Raw genomic sequence first — 18,320 nt, 5'->3', positions numbered from 1 at the left:
GGTGAAACATATGAAAGCTATTGGAGTTATGAATTACCTCATGTGAATTCCATCTCCTTGATAAATGCTATAATAATCACACAAGTGATCTAAATGTCCACAGAATCTCGTAGGAAAAATGAGGTGGAGAAGAATTCATTTGTGACCTATGTGACAGGAAAAAAGTTTGCCACCTTCTCTTCCTGTTCTTTTAGATCAAGAAGATGAGAACAGAACTATTAGCCTTATTCCATTTTCTGTTGCAGATCAGCTTACGGTCATTTTAGACAGCCTTCCCAGCATGTGATATAACTATCCCAGAGACAGAGTCTTGCTAGTTTATACTTACCCATATATTTTTTAAGCAAGTGAAGTCACCAGTCTCTTTCCTCATGATAGCCCAAGAGCTGCTCAGTAACTGGATGAAGTCCAAACTGCAGCGGGAGCTGATGAGCGATGGAGAAGAGGAGGTTGACACTGTCCTCGTGGAAAAGCCTTCTGCAGTCCTTCTGAAGTATGAGCGGTTTGATGGTGAGAGCACAACAAAGCAGCTCCTGGCTTCCTTTCTGAAGATGTGCTGGGGAAGGGAGCCAGGCCTCATGGTTTGTCAGACTGAGAGGTAAAAGTTGCTTTGAGGCCAGGGTAGTGGGCTCAGTAGAAACAAGATTAGAGGTGATGATTTTTCTCCCCCAGCTCTTACAGCAGCTTGCTGTAGGGCTGCACAAATGCACCTCATAAACATTCGATGTCTCCTTGTATAAAAGAGAAATTTTATTTCTTTTGTGTATGGGTATTTGTGATGCCTGTCAAATTTATACAGCCGTTCGAGATGCTCAGAGGCAAGGCAGTAAAAAATGGATGAAATGTTGTTACTGCTCTAGTGTGTTCAATGTGAGACTGATTAAGACTCTTTGGGGATAAATAGAGTGCAGTCAGTGTGTCCACTTTCATCAGAAATGCATTCACAGTCTGGGAAAGTGATCCTTTTAATTACGTTAGGCTTTGTGATCTGAGACAGAGGGGCTTATTCATTTCAGACTAGCCTGAGATAATCTGAATTCCTCATTTCAGACTTGTGCAGCTATCTGGAACATGAACTGGAAAGTTCTTCTGTCCAAGAATACCTACAGCATCTTTTGCAGAGTGAAGTCGTGAACTGTGGGATAGCGGAAGACCTTAGACTTGAAGACATCAAGGAAAAACAAAAACTTGTAGATCCACGAATAATCATGGAGCTTAGACACAAGCAGGTGAGCAGGCAAGGCAGCACAGTTAAAAGGAATAAGATGGAGGATTATAGGATTAGAGTGAATGCTCAGTGATACTTCCCCACTATTCTCTCACAACCTGCAATAATCTCTGACTTGCAGGCAAATACCCGAGGATACTCTTCCACAGTTTATCTGAAACGTTACTGCGTTGCTGCATGCATGTTAGCCATTCACGGTAGCTTGCACAGTCAACTTTCACTACATCTGTTCAAGTTTTCCCCCCTTTCCAAAGACTGACAGGAAAAGCCACCATGGCAGTCAGGTCTGAGTTTGCTCCCATCAAGTAACACCTCACTCTCTTGAATGGAGTTTTTTTGCTGGTCTGAGAGCAGAATGAGTACAGTCAGTGCCAGCTACGGATAGGGTTGCTTGCTTCATGTGCAAGGTGGATTGTGACTCACCCTGTCAGAGTACAATGAACCTCAAATTCTTCAGCCTTTGGCATCTGCTTTGACTTTTGCTGATTCCTCCTTCCCAGGTGAAAGAAAACCGAATGAGGCGTCAGAAGGCATTAGAGCTTCAGAGACAAGAAAAGTCCCTGAAGAAATCAGTTCTGTCTGAGGCTAAGCTCCAAGCACAGGAGGAGGACAGAAGGAAGGCCCTGAAGGCCAAGAAGGAGGAGGAGGAAATCCAAAGGGAAATGGTGAAGCTGCGAAAGGAAATGGCTGAGAAGAGGCGTACCATGGCAAAAGCATGGAGAATGTAAGAGGGAGAGGGGGTCATGGAAAGAACTGTATGAAGAACACTTCTCTTATCAGCTCCTTTTGCTAAATGTAAGAGGAGAGGTGGTGTCCCAAAGGAAACATCTGCTATTCCTCTGTCTCCAAGCTCTCCCAAAACCTTTTATTCCTTTGTTACCAATGTCAATGGCAGAGTTTATCATTAGTGGGAAGTTGGGCTAAAGATACTGTTAGCCTCCCCTCAGCCATTACCAGTATGTAGACTGAATCACAAAGTAGGAGGGTGTTTACACTATCGTGCATTCTCTCCATCAACCCTGTGGCCACATCCAGCCTTGTTAGTGTCTAACACAGCATGAAAGCCAGTACACAAAAAAAAAAAAAAAGAAGAATAGTCTGTGTTGAAAGTCTAGCACTTAAAATACTTCCTCTGCTATGAGAGAATAAAGTGCATTCTTGGCTGGGAATTCTGCAGAGACATAATTTTTGCTTCTGCTGAGCTTGGATTGTCACAGAGATGTGACTTGTAGGGATGCCATTTATTTACTTAGGCAGCCCTGAGATCCTAAATCTTCTCATGCAAGTGCTTTACTGAAATCTTACTATTTTCTTCTGCCTGCTATATTTTGGAAATGCTCCAAACTGTTTAATCTCTGGGACCCCAAACCATGACAGAGGCTGTTTTCTAAGAAGGCCGAGGTAAATAATCAGCAACTTTCTAAGCTGTAGAGGTGAATCTCTTAGGATTGGCCAAAAAGAGAGTGAAATCTGCGCTACAGTACTTTCCTCATTGTATTAGATCTGTAGGTTTGTTCACTTTCCAGGGAGGGGAAGAGACAAGAAGAAAGTCAGAAGCTGTCAATGCAGGAGGTATCTATTACTGCATCACCGCCCCTGGTCCTGAAGGAAGAAGAGCAAGGAGAAGAGAAACAGAGAAGGGCTCAGGAGCTGCTGCGCAGGATTCACACCAATAAGCAGAGAGTGAGCATCACACTTCTTTATCTGAGGCTCTCAGCTACCTGCCCTCAGCTACTTTTGCAAAACAGAAGTAAAAAGCGCTAGTTATCAGAATTTTTTACTTCTTCCAAGCCCTGCTCCTGATACCAGGAAAGTAGAAAAGCAGGGCAAAAAGTATCTTGTAAGACTAGGAGCAAGAAATCCTGAGCCTCCATCCCCAGTATGTCTGTGCCCCAAGTGTACTTAGTGGGAGGTTTCACTTAGAGTTGTGGAAAAGATGTGGCTCCCAGGACAGTTGCGAACATAAAATCTGCAATTGAGAAACAGGCAGATGAACAGAGGTGGCAGTGGAGCGGGATTTGTTTTCCCTTGAGGAAGGAAGTAAAAGGGGGGAAGCGGCACAAAAGGGCTCGAGAAGCCCTTATTGTGTGTATAGGAAGATATTTTAAAGATTACCTTGCAGATCCTGGTGCAGGAGCAGGGAGAGGGAAGAGGAGAGAAGTACTGAGGCCTGGGATGAATTTTGAGCTGGGTCTCCAAGAGTTGAAGTATGCCAGCACATCCTATCCACAGTAACAGGTTCCTCTAGGATCGACTCCCACTGGGTGCAGTAGGATATTCTGTGATACTGCAACAGCTCTTTTGAGGCAAACGTGAAGACTTTAATAATTCCTAGCAGGAACCTATTTCTTTTACCTTCATTATTGTGATACCATGGCCAGCTCTGGGTTAAACATATAGTTGTATCAAATACGTGCAATTAAAGAGTGATGTTTTTGTACTGAATAATTTTATATGGACAGCCTCAGCAAAGGGAATAAATTTCCCTGAGTGCAGGTGTGAATGCCATCCATCATGTAATGTTTTTAATTAATAGAGCAGTCATCATCATTAATGTCTACTTATCTACCTCTAGAATTTTTTTAGTAGAAGAATCCTGTAGTTTTTATGGTGATTCTCCCCATGGCTCACTTCATCAGCCTGTCTGCTGGATTTGAGCTTGGCTACTGTTTAGCAGTACACAACCTCTGTGCAGCACAGTCTAAGCTACGAAGATAAGCTTGCATGAAACCACAGAACAATTTAGGGCTGGCATAATGTGAGAAGCCACGGCTTAGCTGAGCTAAGCAATAGTGACACTTTGATTATTTTCCTAAAGCAGAAAGAAATAGCTAATGCACTGACAGTTTGTCCTTTTTCTAAGTCTCCATTTGGAGATTTCAGTGAGTGAGAGGAATGCAATTAAAACAAGGCATTGTGACAAAAGGGGAACAGCTGAGTCCTGTGAGTTGACCCACTCGGCAGATCAAAATGAACAGTGTCTGCAGCGACAGGACTAGAATTATGGGGTAGATTAGATAGCAAATTGCTGTTCTGTACAACGTAAATCACTCCCAGAGGCAGTGAGTCTAATTACACAATAGGGGAAAGGTTTGGCTTCCTACTGGAACAAGGGTGAGCTTAGAACGTGTCATAAATTCACACTAGGAAGTGTCTTGATTTTTGTCTAATTTACAAAAAACACCAAACAAGTGGTCCACGGAGGTATTTGTGAACTGTTCTCCACAGAAGCATTCTTACCTGTAGCATCTTAGACATTTTCTAGATTTTGAAACATCTTTCCTGCCTCCAGAAATTCTACATTGCTCACCCATTTTATTCCTTTACACTTGGTGAACTAAGCGTGTTTCACTCAAAAGCAGAGCCCCGTGATGTTATCTTTCTAGTCCCTTTCTGCTTTTTATAGAAGACCTGCATGTGCTCTGCATTATTTTTTTTTACCCTCAAGGTAATTGTTGAAAGTGGGGATTCGAAAAGAATCTCAAAAAGGAAAGTCAGATAAGGGGAAGGGTAGAGAGGATCAGCATTTGTGTGATGGGTTGTGTCTTGCTCATTGGTTTTCTGAAACTCTCCCATGCAGTGCATGCAACGACATTTCTCTGCCTGGCTGAAGGTCACTCTGGAGCACAGAATTAAAATGGGAAAAGCCAGAGCCCTTGCTGACTGGAAATGCCAACTGAAGGCCCTGCGAGCCTGGAGAAACTATACTTGGGACCAGAAAGTAGAGCAGGAGATACAGCAACTGGAAGTTCATCTCCAAGATCAAAACAGGTAGTGACCCTACACTGTGGAATTCCTCCTACTGCAGCAGTACTTGGGCAGTGCAGTGATCAGGGACTGTAAAAGGGGCTTGCCAGTTAGCCAGCAGGAGGAAAACAGTAGCTTTTTGAGAAAATTGCTATATTGCCTGCAATCTGCCAGAGGCATTGTGGCACAGATGAAAAGGAGGACAGAGATAAACAAGAGCTTTAGGACTTTCCAACAAGCCTGCGTCTCATTCTCTCTAGGTATCTCACCCTGGCTTGCTCTGGACCCCAGAGAATATGAAGTGCCATATTTATTCCTGATTAATATAGTTATTTCCTATTTCAGTAGTAGTATAGCAGAGATCATTTTGGCCAGTGTCTTTCATTGAGGAGGCTGTTGGATGAGTTCCCTATCAGCCAGAGAAAATTTTGCTCTTGCAGGTGTCTGGCAGGCTGTGTGGTGAGGCACTGCTGCTTCCCCCTATGCAGCTGGTAAGGAAACAGGGTACCTCTTTTGCACCTATCCTACAGCCCAAGGATGACACAGGAAATTGCAAAATGTGAACTAGGGAAACTTACTTCAAAATAATGAGCATCCTTTCTGCCCTCCCACTCCTCCTTGGAGAAACTATGGACAGCTTTGGAGGGCCTTCAGAGTTAAGTGACAGAAAGACTCGGGAAGTTACGGGGCCTCATGCCATGGCCTGGACTGCTGTACTTGATACAATTGTTTTAGGCAGGCCTGGGCAGAAGCCTCACTCCTATCATAACACAAGTGCCTTCTCATTCAGGAAAAAACAACTGTCTGCGGAGCATAACCAGCGACGGCTTTTGCGCTGCTGCTTTCTGGCATGGCAGCGCTGGAGCCAAGCAGAGACAGAAAAGCGAGAGCTGCAGATCAAGAGGGAGGAGACGAAGAGAAAGATGGCACAGCTGCTGGAGGCAGTGTCACTGGGGAAGAGTGGTCTGGACAGGCCACTGGAGGTTAACAAGCCTGGGACAGCAGCTGTAAACCATCATCAAGATTTGCAGCAAGACCAGGTAAATCCTTCCCTTGTAGTCTATCGATCCCATGTCATCTATTGGCATCTCAGTACTCCTACAAAGCACTTCGTTTGTGCAATCTGAAATAAAAGAGTACATTGTCCCAGAGTAAGGCTCCTTTCACAGGGTGACCCCCAAATACCTGCCTGCAGCTGTTCAGGAGAGAAGTCTTTAAAAATAAGAGGCAAACATGAAGGACAATGGATGAGTTTTAAAAATAATCTCTAATGCTGCCAGAGAACAACCCTTCATGTACTGTGAGTCGCAATGAGTGTCCCACCCCCAGATCACTTTTGCTGAGAGATTAGTTACATCTTTGATGCCTGCTCAGACCTAAAAAGAATAACACTTGACTGCATGACAAGGGATTTTGTCATGCCAGTGCAGCTTTCTGGCTTTTAAGCATGGAGGGAAAAAGTTGTCACTGGCTGTTTCAGGATAATGCACATCACAAGTAGGTAGGAGAGGAGAATCAGAGGTTGCTTCCTTAAATTGTCATTTGTCAGGTCAGAGCCTGCCCTTCCTTTCTGTCTATAAAACCTGTACCACAGCAGTATCCTGATCCTAGCACGAGAGCTCACACACACATATTAGAGGTCAAGCTTTTCATTTGCTTAAATGTCAGCAAAAAATTGATTTTCCCACATTGCTTGTATCACCCTAGTAGGCCCATATTTTTCTTCTGATGCACTGGTAAAATTTGTGCTGGAAGGATGGGACTGAATTTGGGGTTTGACCTAGGAATCAGAAAGCAGACCTTACATCTGATGCCTCTTCAGAGAAAGACCGTGTGTCAGAAAAGGCACAGCCTCATTCCCCACTGTGCACCAGTTTCATGGTAATATTTATCAAAGCTGGAGAAGACGCATGAGGAAGCAGCACCTTGTAGACTTCTCTTCCATCTGAAAAGGAACTGTCCAGTAGATCAGCTGTGTAGATCACTTCAACAACTGTTGTTTCCTTTACTCTCAATCTGAGTGCTGAGTGGGGACAACACAGTCCAAAAGGGAGTGTGCTAATCCCTGAGAGATGAGCTAACCCTTGAGAAATGAGCTGTCCTGAGCTGTGCTCCCTAACAGAATAGTCAGGATATATTCCTGCCAGAGCTCTTGCCTGATCAGGATTTCTTCCTCCCAGTGAAGTGGCACACAGCTCCTTAACAGTTCTTTCCCACAGCCTCCCATTTTGTGCATAACCAGGCCCCTCTGCCCTGGCTAGGAACTGGATAAAGATTGCATAGCTGAGATTGCCCTATATATCGGACATCTCACTAGATTTGCATTAAAGAAACACTTACTATGTAGAAAGGGCAGAAGAGTGCTTGGTTTTAATCAATGCCAAATTTTTCTTCTTTTTTTTTTTTTTTTTTTTCCCTAGCCAACCAAAACTTGTCTCATACAGAAAGAACCTGACCAGACCAGAGACCACTCTTGTTGGGATGCTGCTCACACATCTCATTCCTACAGAAAACTCAAATTTGCCTGGGAGATTACTGTAAAACATGCAGCCCTGAGTGCCCAGGATGAGGTTGTGTACAGGAATCAAATAGTCTCTCTCCCCCAGCAGTTTCAGGCACCTGGTCCAAAGACAGCTCCTGCTTATGGTAGCCATTTTGAGCACCGTCATGCCTTCCAGCAACATCTGATTGAGGAGCAGAGGCAGCAGCTTCAGAAACAGCGAGAGCTGATCCTTGAACTGCAGGAAAATCAGAGGCTGAGCAGAGCTAAAGAAGAGTCAGCACAAGCCACAGCTGTAACCCAGCCTCTTAACAACTCTGCTTCACAAACCAGGGAGGAAAAACTGAAGAGGGAAAAACAATCCAGATGCAAGAATACAACCCGTTTGAGGTATATGCCCTCGATAAAGCAGGCTCAATTAGTCAGTATGTGTCATTCCTACTCAAGTTGAGCCAGAATTTGCCAGGCACACTTCAGTCATGCTAGCGCTATCTGCTCTTCCTCTCACCTGTGACTTAGCCTCAAGGGCGGTATCAGGCTGGCTACAATTCTCCGTCCTTCTCCCTTTTTGCAATGGCTCAACACCATGTGATCCATACAGGATCCACTTAGAAACAGCAACACCAGTGTCACACGTAGTAGCAACAGGGATTTATTTAGTTAGAAAAAAAGAGAGTGTCATCCTCAGTATTTCAGAACATGCAGCAGCCCTGGGTACTCAGCTCCTTTGCAAGGATGCATCATTGTCGTGGTTTAACCCCAGCCAGCAACTAAACACCACGCAGCCGCTCACTCACTCCCCCCCACTCAGTGGGATGGGGGAGAAAATCGGGAAAAGAAGCAAAACCCGTGGGTTGAGATAAGAACAGTTTAATAGAACAGAAAAGAAGAAACTAATAATGATAATGATAACACTAATAAAATGACAACAGCAATAATGAAAGGATTGGAATGTACAAATGATGCACAGTGCAATTGCTCACCACCCGCCGACCGACACCCAGCCAGTCCCCGAGCGGTGAATCCCTGCCCCCCCCCACTTCCCCGTTCCTAAACTGGATGGGACGTCACATGGTATGGAATACACTGTTGGCCAGTTTGGGTCAGGTGCCCTGGCTGTGTCCTGTGCCAACTTCTTGTGCCCCTCCAGCTTTCTCACTGGCTGGGCATGAGAAGCTGAAAAATCCTTGACATTAGTCTAAACACTACTGAGCAACAACTGAAAACATCAGTGTTATCAACATTCTTCACATACTGAACTCAAAACATAGCACTGTACCAGCTACTAGGAAGACAGTTAACTCTATCCCAGCTGAAACCAGGACAATCATTAATCCCATTTCAAGCAGAAGAAAGGTATCAGGGATTCAGAATGAAAATGCAGCACAATGTAGAATAGAAACTACAAGGCCTGTTTCTCAACCATAGGTGGTAGGTGTGAGATGTCATTTGACCACATTCATTGATGAATTCCTTTACTCTTTCCTTTCATAGTCCACCTGTTTCTCATGGGCCAGAAAACACAAGGGCAGCGATGCAAGGCAGGAGGCCCTCCAGCCAGCTGACCTCAGCTCATCCCATACTGAAAGGTACTGTTCTAGATAGCAAAAACTATTCCAGACCACTTTTCTCAACAGCTTGTCTGGAAACTTCTCTCTTTCTTCACCTCAGCCTTGCTGGTTGATGACAGTATGCAAGTAAAACTCAGCTCTCTTTCCCAGCCTGACCAGTGCTGTGAAAGGGTGAGCTGTTTCCGTGCCCAAGTCAGGCATCTGTAAAACCTGGGCCACTGCAAGCCCCTCAGGTCCATGCTTAGTACACTGTAGTAGCAGTTACTCCTAACGCTTGTGATTGTTTCTGGTGTGACAAGACTCAGAGAGAGAAGCTCTACAGGATTTTCTGCTGTTGGTCTTATTCCCTTCATTGTGCATCCAAGTAACACTTAAACTGACCAGTCATTTTCACCTACCTTTGACAGAAGTATTGAGGTTTCAAAGGGAATCAAGTGCCTACCCACGGTTTTGTGAGACAACAGTAGCTAGGCTGGGAAAGGAGCTCCGGAGCCTGGCCCTCTGTGAGATATCTCCCCTTCTCTGGGGAACTGCACATACACTGGAACAGTGTATGGAACAGCACATACACGTTGAACATGCAGCACAGCCTTTTCATGCAGTAAATTAAGATCAGGTTCTGTTGTATCCCTATGTCATGTCCTTCCATATCAACTGGGCGGTCATCACAGTCTGCATGAAAGGTTGTCTGGAATATGATCATTGTGATATTTACCAGTTTGGGGATCACCAGAGCTTTTTGGCCATGATAGTTGGGCATTAATAGTTGCCTTTCATTAACTGACAGTGTTCAGCTCCAATGCTACCTAGTCCAAGCTATCACTCACTCTGATTTGCCTGAACTCTGTACACCTTAGAGAGAGTAAGCATATTTTCAGAGCACTCAAGTGCTTTTTGTTTGAAGATCCCCCAAAAATTCAGTGAATAAGTTATCACTGGATGATTTTCCCTTGGCAGAGAATCCTGGGACAGCTGAGAGGAGAAAAGAATCTGAGGAAACCTATTGTGATCAAAACACTTAAATACCCCCCCAGTTATCGATTGCTTCAACCTGTGCTTCATTTGTGACTCCAGAAGAAGCAAGCACAGGTTCTCGACTCCACTGCACGTTCTGTGTGGTCACGTCAGTGCCGTAACACCTTTGCCGATAGCCAGCAAGATCACGCATTGCAATTTGTCTCCCAAAAGAAGCATTAAGCAGTAGTTTCTCATTAGTGGGACCAAGTACCTATGTGTCACTGTGGCAGGGATGCTTTCTATCATGAAGTCACTTTTTAAATAAGCAGTTGGAGCGTATTGGAGACCTCATAGCAGTTGCTGCTGAATCAGGTGCCCTGAGCCTCAGCACTCAATCAGAGAAGACAGGGATAAAACCTCTGAATACAGCTCCTTTCATAACTGAGCCTCATGGCTATGGCTGTGACTGTGAACCAAGGAGGGTGGAGTGAACTTAGCTGGGGTAGTCCTGAGTAATCTCATAAATATTTATGAGTTCTTTGTTCATGACACTGCCAGCCATAAGAGGCAGCAGAAAAAGCAAGTCCCTTTGTGCTGGCATTGCCAGGTCAATGGGGGCCTGGCAGTAGAGCGGTCATCCTTGTTCACCAAACTTTTGCCATTATCCTATAGTGCATTTCCACTAAGCCTTACATCCTCTGTTTCTGTAGCTATGGAGGAGAGAGCAACTCAGCGTGCAGAACGGAGAAGGAAACTAGAAGAAGCCAAACAACAAAGAGAAGAGGAAAAATTGGTAAGGCAAGTGGAAAATGAAATAAAGTCTCTCTCACACTATTCCATTTACAAGAAATGCTGTTTTAACCCCAGAGTCAGGGACAAGAAAAGGCCCTCTATCCAAAACAGGAGTTTCATAGTTGTGAGAAAGCAGATGTCCAACACACATAAAAAGAAGTAGTTATTGCTGCATTTGCATATGGTGACAGCACTAGCTCTGCCATATCACAGGCAGACACTTCATGTTGATGCAGTTGCAATTCCAGAAGCAGCCTCCCTTACCACCCCTACAACACTTCTTTCACACCTACCCCATTGACAGTAACTTGTCCTTGCCGAGGATGGGAAGGGTGGAAGTGCATGCAGAGATCCACTTGACTGGACCTGACAGTGGTGGGGTTCCCCTCCCCTGCCTTTTCTGTCTGGTCACGTGCAGCTTGAGGATGTGCAGTCTCACCTAGTAAAAATCCTGCACCTTTCTAGCAAATCTCTGCTGAAGAGAGAAGATACTGACAATGTTTGTGTAGTTAATACACAAGTTCTGTGGTACACATCCAACAGAGGAGCCTTCTTAGCTTCAGGGCATTAAGCCCAAAACATTGATAGTAAGTTGCATTAGGGTTAGAAAGCTCAGAACTGGGGTCCTAAAACAACCAGGGTTTCTTCCTTCTCCAAGCAAGAGAGATGTACTTGTGTACACAGGAGGCTGAAATGAGCCTTAGAGAACATTTTAACCATAGACTAAACAGACAAGGATCAGGTTAGGTTTCCTCAGCGGCAGTTGCCACAATCATAGAGTTCAGGAAGCACAGTCATAGTAATCAGGCATTATGGTTGGTGTAGGTTTTAGGCCTTTGATGCATACATCAAGAGCAAAAGCTTGGTGAAATGAAAGCAGAGTGGGGTTTGCAATGGGAGTAGATAAACATTCAGAGAAGGATATTGTGGCAAGTATGACCAGTACTGAAGTAAAGCAACTTCTTTGATCCTCAGTGTTTGGGGAAAGAAATGTTTGGGTACCTGTAAAGCTGCTTTGCATGTAGAAGTAAAACTTCAGAGCAGTCCCCAGGGATTCAGAACTGACTTCAGCGATCAGGTTATGAATAAATAACTTGGTGTGTGGTTTAAATTTTTTAGGGGAAGAGTGGGCAAATACTATAACTTAGGGCAAAGAAAGATATATATATATAGGCAGTAGAAAGAAGAGTCCCTCCTTCCTCTCCCTTCCACAGTTCATTGTCTGGCACAGATCATGTCTAGTATGTGACAAGTCTGCTTCCTTCTGAAGTTTCAGGTGCTGGTCAATACTAGAGGAATACGGGGAAAGCTTAGAGGTCTGTGTTCTCTGAAAAGGTCACATGCACCAAATTACGTTTTACCTTCCTCCACTTTCTCCATTTCAAGGCCCAGCTGAAGGCTGAAGAGGAAGAACGACGGAGGAAGGAAGCTAAGGAAAAGGAAGCTCAGCAGGAAAAACGACGGGAGGAGAGAAGGCAGCAGAAGCTGGTGACCAAACACCTCACCTGTTTCCCACCTTTAGCAGGGAGAAGAAGAAGAGCGTTACCCACTAGCACTCAGTCAGCAGCCAGAGTAATGTGAAATGGAGATCTCCATTAGTAGAGCAGAGATCCACAGCACAGCACCCGCTATATAGCCTCACCACCTTCCCCCTTTTTGGCAACGTTAGGGGAAGGGCTGTGGACCGAACGCACTATGAATTATATACTGTCTCTGTCTCATCAGCAGGACTAGAGGTCACAGCTGGTGGACGTTCACTGCTGAGGTATAGCTACATAAGCCCTCACAGTGGCAGCATCTTCAGCCTACTTTCAGACTGCTCCTTCCACTTGTATCCCCCTCCAGCATACACAATGATACCAGTCACAAACTCAGGATTTAAAAGTAAACAAGCCTGACAGATATATCAAGGGCAACTTTCCATCTGAAGAACAGAAGCATCCTCTCCTTGGAGCTAGCCTAGGAATAGCCCCACTTCATTATTGTTACTTGGAAATGAGCTGTCCTAATAACCCAAATAGCACATTTGAAATCCTACAGGAATTTGACCTACAACTACTGTTCTACTTGGATTGAGTGTTTTAGGATGTTTGACCTTCATCCCTGAGTCTCAGACAAAAGTAATATAGTACAGTTATATAACACCCACATCCCTCCCCTACTATTTAGGCTAGATGAAGTGGTAGGGCTCATGCATAAACTCAGAATCATTTCTGGACATGTTTTCAATCTAGTTTTATAAACATAGAAAGCTGCCCTCCTCGAGCTCACCAAAGCACCCCTCCCCACATTGATGAAGGCCCATCAAAAGGAGGTTCCTGCTAGGTCAGCACTGCTGGTAGCCACAGATTATATGTTTGCTACAGTAACACCAATCTGCCCTGCTGAGAGAAGGCCATGTGCTGATACATGGCCCAAGGAAATGTCCAGAAATACCATCATCTTCCATGAGAATTTTCAAGACAGTTTGCTTTCTACCACAGGTTCTAGTACATGGGGTCATATCTGGTCTGCACTGCTAAAGATCATGCAGATCCCTATTTCCTGTCAGGTCAGGACCTCCAGCTCCAATATGACAATTTATTGTCATTGCTTTACGTCCTCTTCATCTGGAGTGAATTAACACTAGTTCTCTTTGTATTGTAGAAAGAGCTGGAGAAGCAGAGGAGGCTAGAGAAAGAGCAGCAGCTCCAGAAAAAGGCCAGAGATCACTATGAGAAGGTCCTGCTCAGAAAGCTGGGAATGGTGCCATGGAAAAGGCTGAGAGAGCAAGCCAAGGAAAACCTGGTGGTAGGTGCTGAGGATAAAAGAAAGGACTGATGCCATGGGAGGGAGGGAAGAAGAATGGATGCAGCACTTAGCAGAAACCTTAATAGGCTCTTAAGCCAGGTAGAGATGGAAAAAGCAAAAATTCTCCCTGCACGCCCTGTCCTATATTAGTTCTTTAAATCAGCCCATCTGACAATAATCATGAAAGGTCATCAAAAACCCACAAGGGTGGCATCCTCATTTATAGCTGATTAAACAGGAACCAAAAGGACAGAGAAAGGAATGAATTTCAATCTAATGAGAAACCATCTTTTGTTAGTCTACACTTGTCTGCGGTACTAACTGCCACATGATTTGATGCCAGTAACACAGTAGGAGTTAGTTTAGTATGATACAGCCAAAAAAATAAATTGAAGTTATGTGACACGAGCCTGTCAGTTCTCTTGCTCCACAGCAAACCTAATCAGTAAGACACTGCCAAGCCACTGTAGTTATAGCAGTTAACCCCAGCCCATCACTAGGGCTTTCCCTCTCTCTGGAGTTACTGGTGCAGTGTTGGCTACTGCTACAGGTAGGACACCACAGGTGATAATCCAGCGATCTGTTCTAGCCTGGCTGTATCTTCAGTGTGGAATAGCAAGCGGTAGCTTCTGAGACCTTGGCACATAAATATTGCTAGTGAAATATTTCTGTACATGACTGAATTGGCGTGCCTTATTGGGGCGGACTAATAACACTCAACCATATCCTGAAGATTTATCCAGAGCCCAGGGCTAAGTTGGTAAGCTTCACTTTAAGTCACTGGAACTACAGCTACTTACAGTACTCGACCAAATGCACATAGGCCTCCAGCTGGGAAGAAGTAGAGGGATAGCACCTGCTCCGTAAGTCCACCCTGCTGGTCAGTGTTATGGATGTGGTTGGACTAAACTGTTACAGGCCATGCCTCTGCTCCAGTCACAATAGGTTAAACCGAGCATCTAATTCAAAAGGGTATTCTCTAGAAGTGATGCAGCAGTGGCCTGATAGAGAGACTGGTCTTGTTCCTTATGCTGACCCTTCTTTGTGGGAAACGATCCTGTAAGTTATGCCAGCTGTCAGACATCTGCATTTTGGGGGCCCCAAAAAGCTGAGGTGATTTTCTAGCGTACCCAGTTTTCTGTAGCTTTATGTTTATGTAGTCACTAGTCCAATTAACGAGCTGCTGTCTCTGCTGTCTTTACTCAGGTGGCACAAAGGCACCACTGCTTGGGGCTGCAGAGGAAATGTCTGATGACTTGGCTCCAGGACACCCAGGAGAGCCTCATGGAGAGGGTGTCTCAGGCTGAGGACTTCTATTCCCATACGTTACTGAGACGGGGCTTCAAGAACTGGCTAAAGGTTTGCCTGCACCACAGTGGAGAAACGATACCAAGCAAGCTAGCTGCTGCTGCGCTTTCCCCTCACCAAGTGCCACTTTACACACCTGCAGCCCAACCTTTGCTGAGTTACACTGTCCCCATTCCAGCAACACCATTCCCTTCTTCAGAGACCTTCTTTCAGCTCTCCACTCTCCATCATTCTCCTCCACCCAGGACACTCTCCTGCATACTGCTCCTCCACCTTTGCACTGTCTCATCCTGCTCCCTGCTGATTTTCCTCCACTCCTGTCCCCATTACCCTTCACTGCCACAGTCTCAGCACTGCTCTGTTTCTGCTTCTTGGGCAGGGGGGGTGGGAGAAAGAAGCCATTCTCACCTCTTTCTCTGTCCTCCTTCCCTAGTACAAGGATTATCTCTCCACTCTGGAGGAGAAAGTGAGTACCCTCCATGCAGCCTGCCTCATGAGGAAGTACTTCTGGGCATGGTTTGATGTGATCATGGAGGAAAAAAGTACTTTATGGGAGAAGCTGAAGATTGCTACTGAACACAGTAACAAGTAAGTGCACTCCCTTGCCAGCAGTTCTTTTTACTTGGGTTTAATATACCCTATAGATTATTTTAGAGACTACTTTTGACAGGTCAATTATCTGTTCCCCAAGAACATGTGAAACAGGTTCTTTATTGCTGGTATTTTGCTTCTGTGATATGCACAGACGACATCAGCAGAGGTTTATGGTAAGAATTTTCCATGCAGCCTGGAAAAATAAATTTAGTGGTACCCTTCACAGGACTTCTAAATCTGCTGAAAGAATACAGTGAAAGCAGCTAAGTAGCTGAAACTTTCTAAGCTGATTAGCAGATCTGGCCACGCAGCTTCTGCTAAAAGCTGCCTTAGGAAAATCTTTAAGTACAATTATAGCAAGCCAAATGATTATGCTGGAATTACACTGTATGGTTTTGTTCACAGCATATGATTTAGTTCACAAATCCAAAGTTGATCAACTAGAAACCCTACTTAAGCAATCTTTCAGTTTATGCCACCGTCAGCCTGACTTGGCAGTGAAAACTACAGCAGACAGTTCTACTGATCATGACTGGAGCTAGGTGTACCCAGTTCACTCGTCCCGTAACTGCATTAGCTGTCCATTTCAACAGGAAGAAAAAACTATTGTCCAAGTTCAGCAGAACACACAAGCATGTTCACCTACCTCACCATGAAAGCATGTCAGCTGCATGCAGTCACAGATAGGCTGCGCCTGTGCGTAGCCCAAACAGGATCTGCAGCACCTTGGAGGAAGAATTAAATTAAATTAACCTCTTACGTGGTAGAGCAAACCTGTTCTGGCTTGCTGTGTCAGTAAGATCAGAACAGTGCATGATTTAACCCAACAAGCCAGCAAACTGGAGGCACCAGGGAAAATTCAGACCCAGGAAGAGACTGGATTAATCCTATGTATGACCTCATATTAGGAGCATCATCACCTGTCATTCCTCATTACCTTTTCCCCCACTGACTGGCAAAAGGCAGCTCAGACCTTGACACAGCCAGCTATTCTTTAGGCAGGACTGTTGCTCCCTGTTGCCCATATGGGAACCCAGGGTAAGGCACTTCTGGTGGGGTGATTAAGATCAGGTCAGAATTGGAGCCCAGCTGCCTGCACTCCCAAGTGGTTGGTCTGGACCAAACAAACCTGCATTTTTCCTGAAGAAACTGCTTTCAGAGACCCCGTTTATTCTTCAGGAAACATCTTTCATCTTCGGAGTGCTAAGCAAACACCAGCTAATGAATCCTGTCAGAGGGAGGAGCAAAATTCTTGGGGGAGAGGACTAGAGAAGGGCAATGTGTTATTTTAACCTGGCATGATTGACATATTAATGGAGTGGTCTGCATGCAGAGGTTTACCGTGTCACAGCCCTGACTAGCAGCAGAAAGGACAAATCCCACAGCTATTTTAGGGGAGTTCCCCCCTCAAATGGAAGTAATCTTTTGATTTATGTTATGCACACATCTGCATGTCGTCACTTCGTTCTTTGTGTCCTCAATTTCTTTAAGGAGACTCATGCTGAATGCATTCAAGGCATGGAAGCAGTACCCATTCCTGATGAAAAAGGAAAGAGAGAGAGAGGAAAGGAGAAACCAGCTACGTAGAAGAGTAGCTGAAATTCTCCCCAACTTCCAAACGTGACAGAAGAGAGTCAAAGATGACTGGGAGAGGAGACAAAAAGACTGGTTCTGTTCAGTGCTGTCTTCCTACTGACTGAAACAAATCCAAGGGGAAGTCCTGTCCAGTGCAAAGGGTCTTACAGCCAAAGGAAGCTCCCTGGGGTCACTGCTGTCATAAACTAAGCATATATGGAAACTTAGCTGACGGTTTCACTTTGTACTTCAGGGGGTTATTCCCCACAAGGTCCTCATGTGAAGTCTCCGTAGGGGTGTCTTCGCTGGTGGCAGAGAGGCTAGGTAACCAAAGCCTAGCACACGGTGTGTTTCAGGCCAAGACCATTTCCACACACAGAGCTGCAGCACTGACACGAATCCTTCTCCATCACAGGAAGCACAGAACTGAACTGCATCTATTTTTCCTTAAGCAGTAACCTGGTGCTTTTCTGTTGCCAGTACTCTGTAGGGTAACACAGCTTGATCAGGGAGCAAATAGACCTGACTGTCAGCTGACCCCCAACCACTACTGCGAACTTGGCCACCCAGAGAACAGTTTCTAGCTAACTGTGCCAGGGAAGTTTGGATGGGAGGAGGAGAGGGAAGAGCTATTTATGCAAATCATATTTGCTAATGATCCAGATCACAGCATCACATATGGACAATCTAAAACCTGAATTCTTTTTCAAGGGACTGCCTAGTTCACAGCACTGGCCAGCTCGCAAGCACAGTGCTTTGATTTTGGTGGCAAGCAATGATTCCAAGTTTATGAGCCACTATCTTCTTGTCATTTAAACATTTTCCAAGCTGTTTAACTGTAGCATTTAAGGATGTATTGTGCAAGTCTGTCTGGGCCTTTTCACTTGATCCAGCACTTCAAAAAACCTAAAAATCCAAGAAAAAAGCAGGCTCTATTTTTACATAAGTTAAAGCTGACATGATTAAAATGAAAGTTTCTTATCACTGTCCAACCTTTACCTGCAGCATAGTGCAGACAGGGTAATGCCATAATGTTCAGTATGTCTTGTCTTAGCAACAGCATAAGGCAGGAACCTGGAATCACTTCCCCCTCACAACAAGATAGGCAAAGTTCTCTCCGAAAGCATTTGGCAGTACAGGGAGCACTTGGGTAATGCCAGGAAGAAGAGTTTACTGTTTTTCCATTGTATCAGATAATTTTTAAAACCTGTATATGCACTGAAAGTTTCCAATAAACCCAAACCTGAAATGAACACAA

The 18,320-nt window shown here is 44.8% G+C and overlaps 1 protein-coding gene across 1 annotated transcript in view; it reads left to right on the top strand.

Moving 5' to 3' along the window:
- Positions 1 to 18,320, top strand: part of CCDC191 (coiled-coil domain containing 191) — a 21,912-nt gene extending 3,592 nt beyond the window's left edge. The window contains exons 3-16 of the mRNA XM_052794312.1: positions 379 to 510; positions 1,051 to 1,229; positions 1,729 to 1,952; positions 2,755 to 2,911; positions 4,809 to 4,999; positions 5,766 to 6,015; positions 7,396 to 7,865; positions 8,970 to 9,064; positions 10,714 to 10,796; positions 12,182 to 12,283; positions 13,442 to 13,585; positions 14,792 to 14,944; positions 15,327 to 15,481; positions 16,979 to 18,320. Coding sequence (XP_052650272.1) covers positions 379 to 510; positions 1,051 to 1,229; positions 1,729 to 1,952; positions 2,755 to 2,911; positions 4,809 to 4,999; positions 5,766 to 6,015; positions 7,396 to 7,865; positions 8,970 to 9,064; positions 10,714 to 10,796; positions 12,182 to 12,283; positions 13,442 to 13,585; positions 14,792 to 14,944; positions 15,327 to 15,481; positions 16,979 to 17,111 — 2,468 coding nt within the window. The 3' untranslated portion in view covers positions 17,112 to 18,320. The remainder of the gene's footprint in view (positions 1 to 378; positions 511 to 1,050; positions 1,230 to 1,728; positions 1,953 to 2,754; positions 2,912 to 4,808; positions 5,000 to 5,765; positions 6,016 to 7,395; positions 7,866 to 8,969; positions 9,065 to 10,713; positions 10,797 to 12,181; positions 12,284 to 13,441; positions 13,586 to 14,791; positions 14,945 to 15,326; positions 15,482 to 16,978) is intronic.

This window comes from Harpia harpyja, chromosome 8 (genome assembly GCF_026419915.1).
Source record: "Harpia harpyja isolate bHarHar1 chromosome 8, bHarHar1 primary haplotype, whole genome shotgun sequence".
In the NCBI taxonomy this organism is placed as follows: Eukaryota; Metazoa; Chordata; class Aves; order Accipitriformes; family Accipitridae; genus Harpia; species Harpia harpyja.
This window is presented reverse-complemented; position numbering and strand designations above follow the sequence as displayed.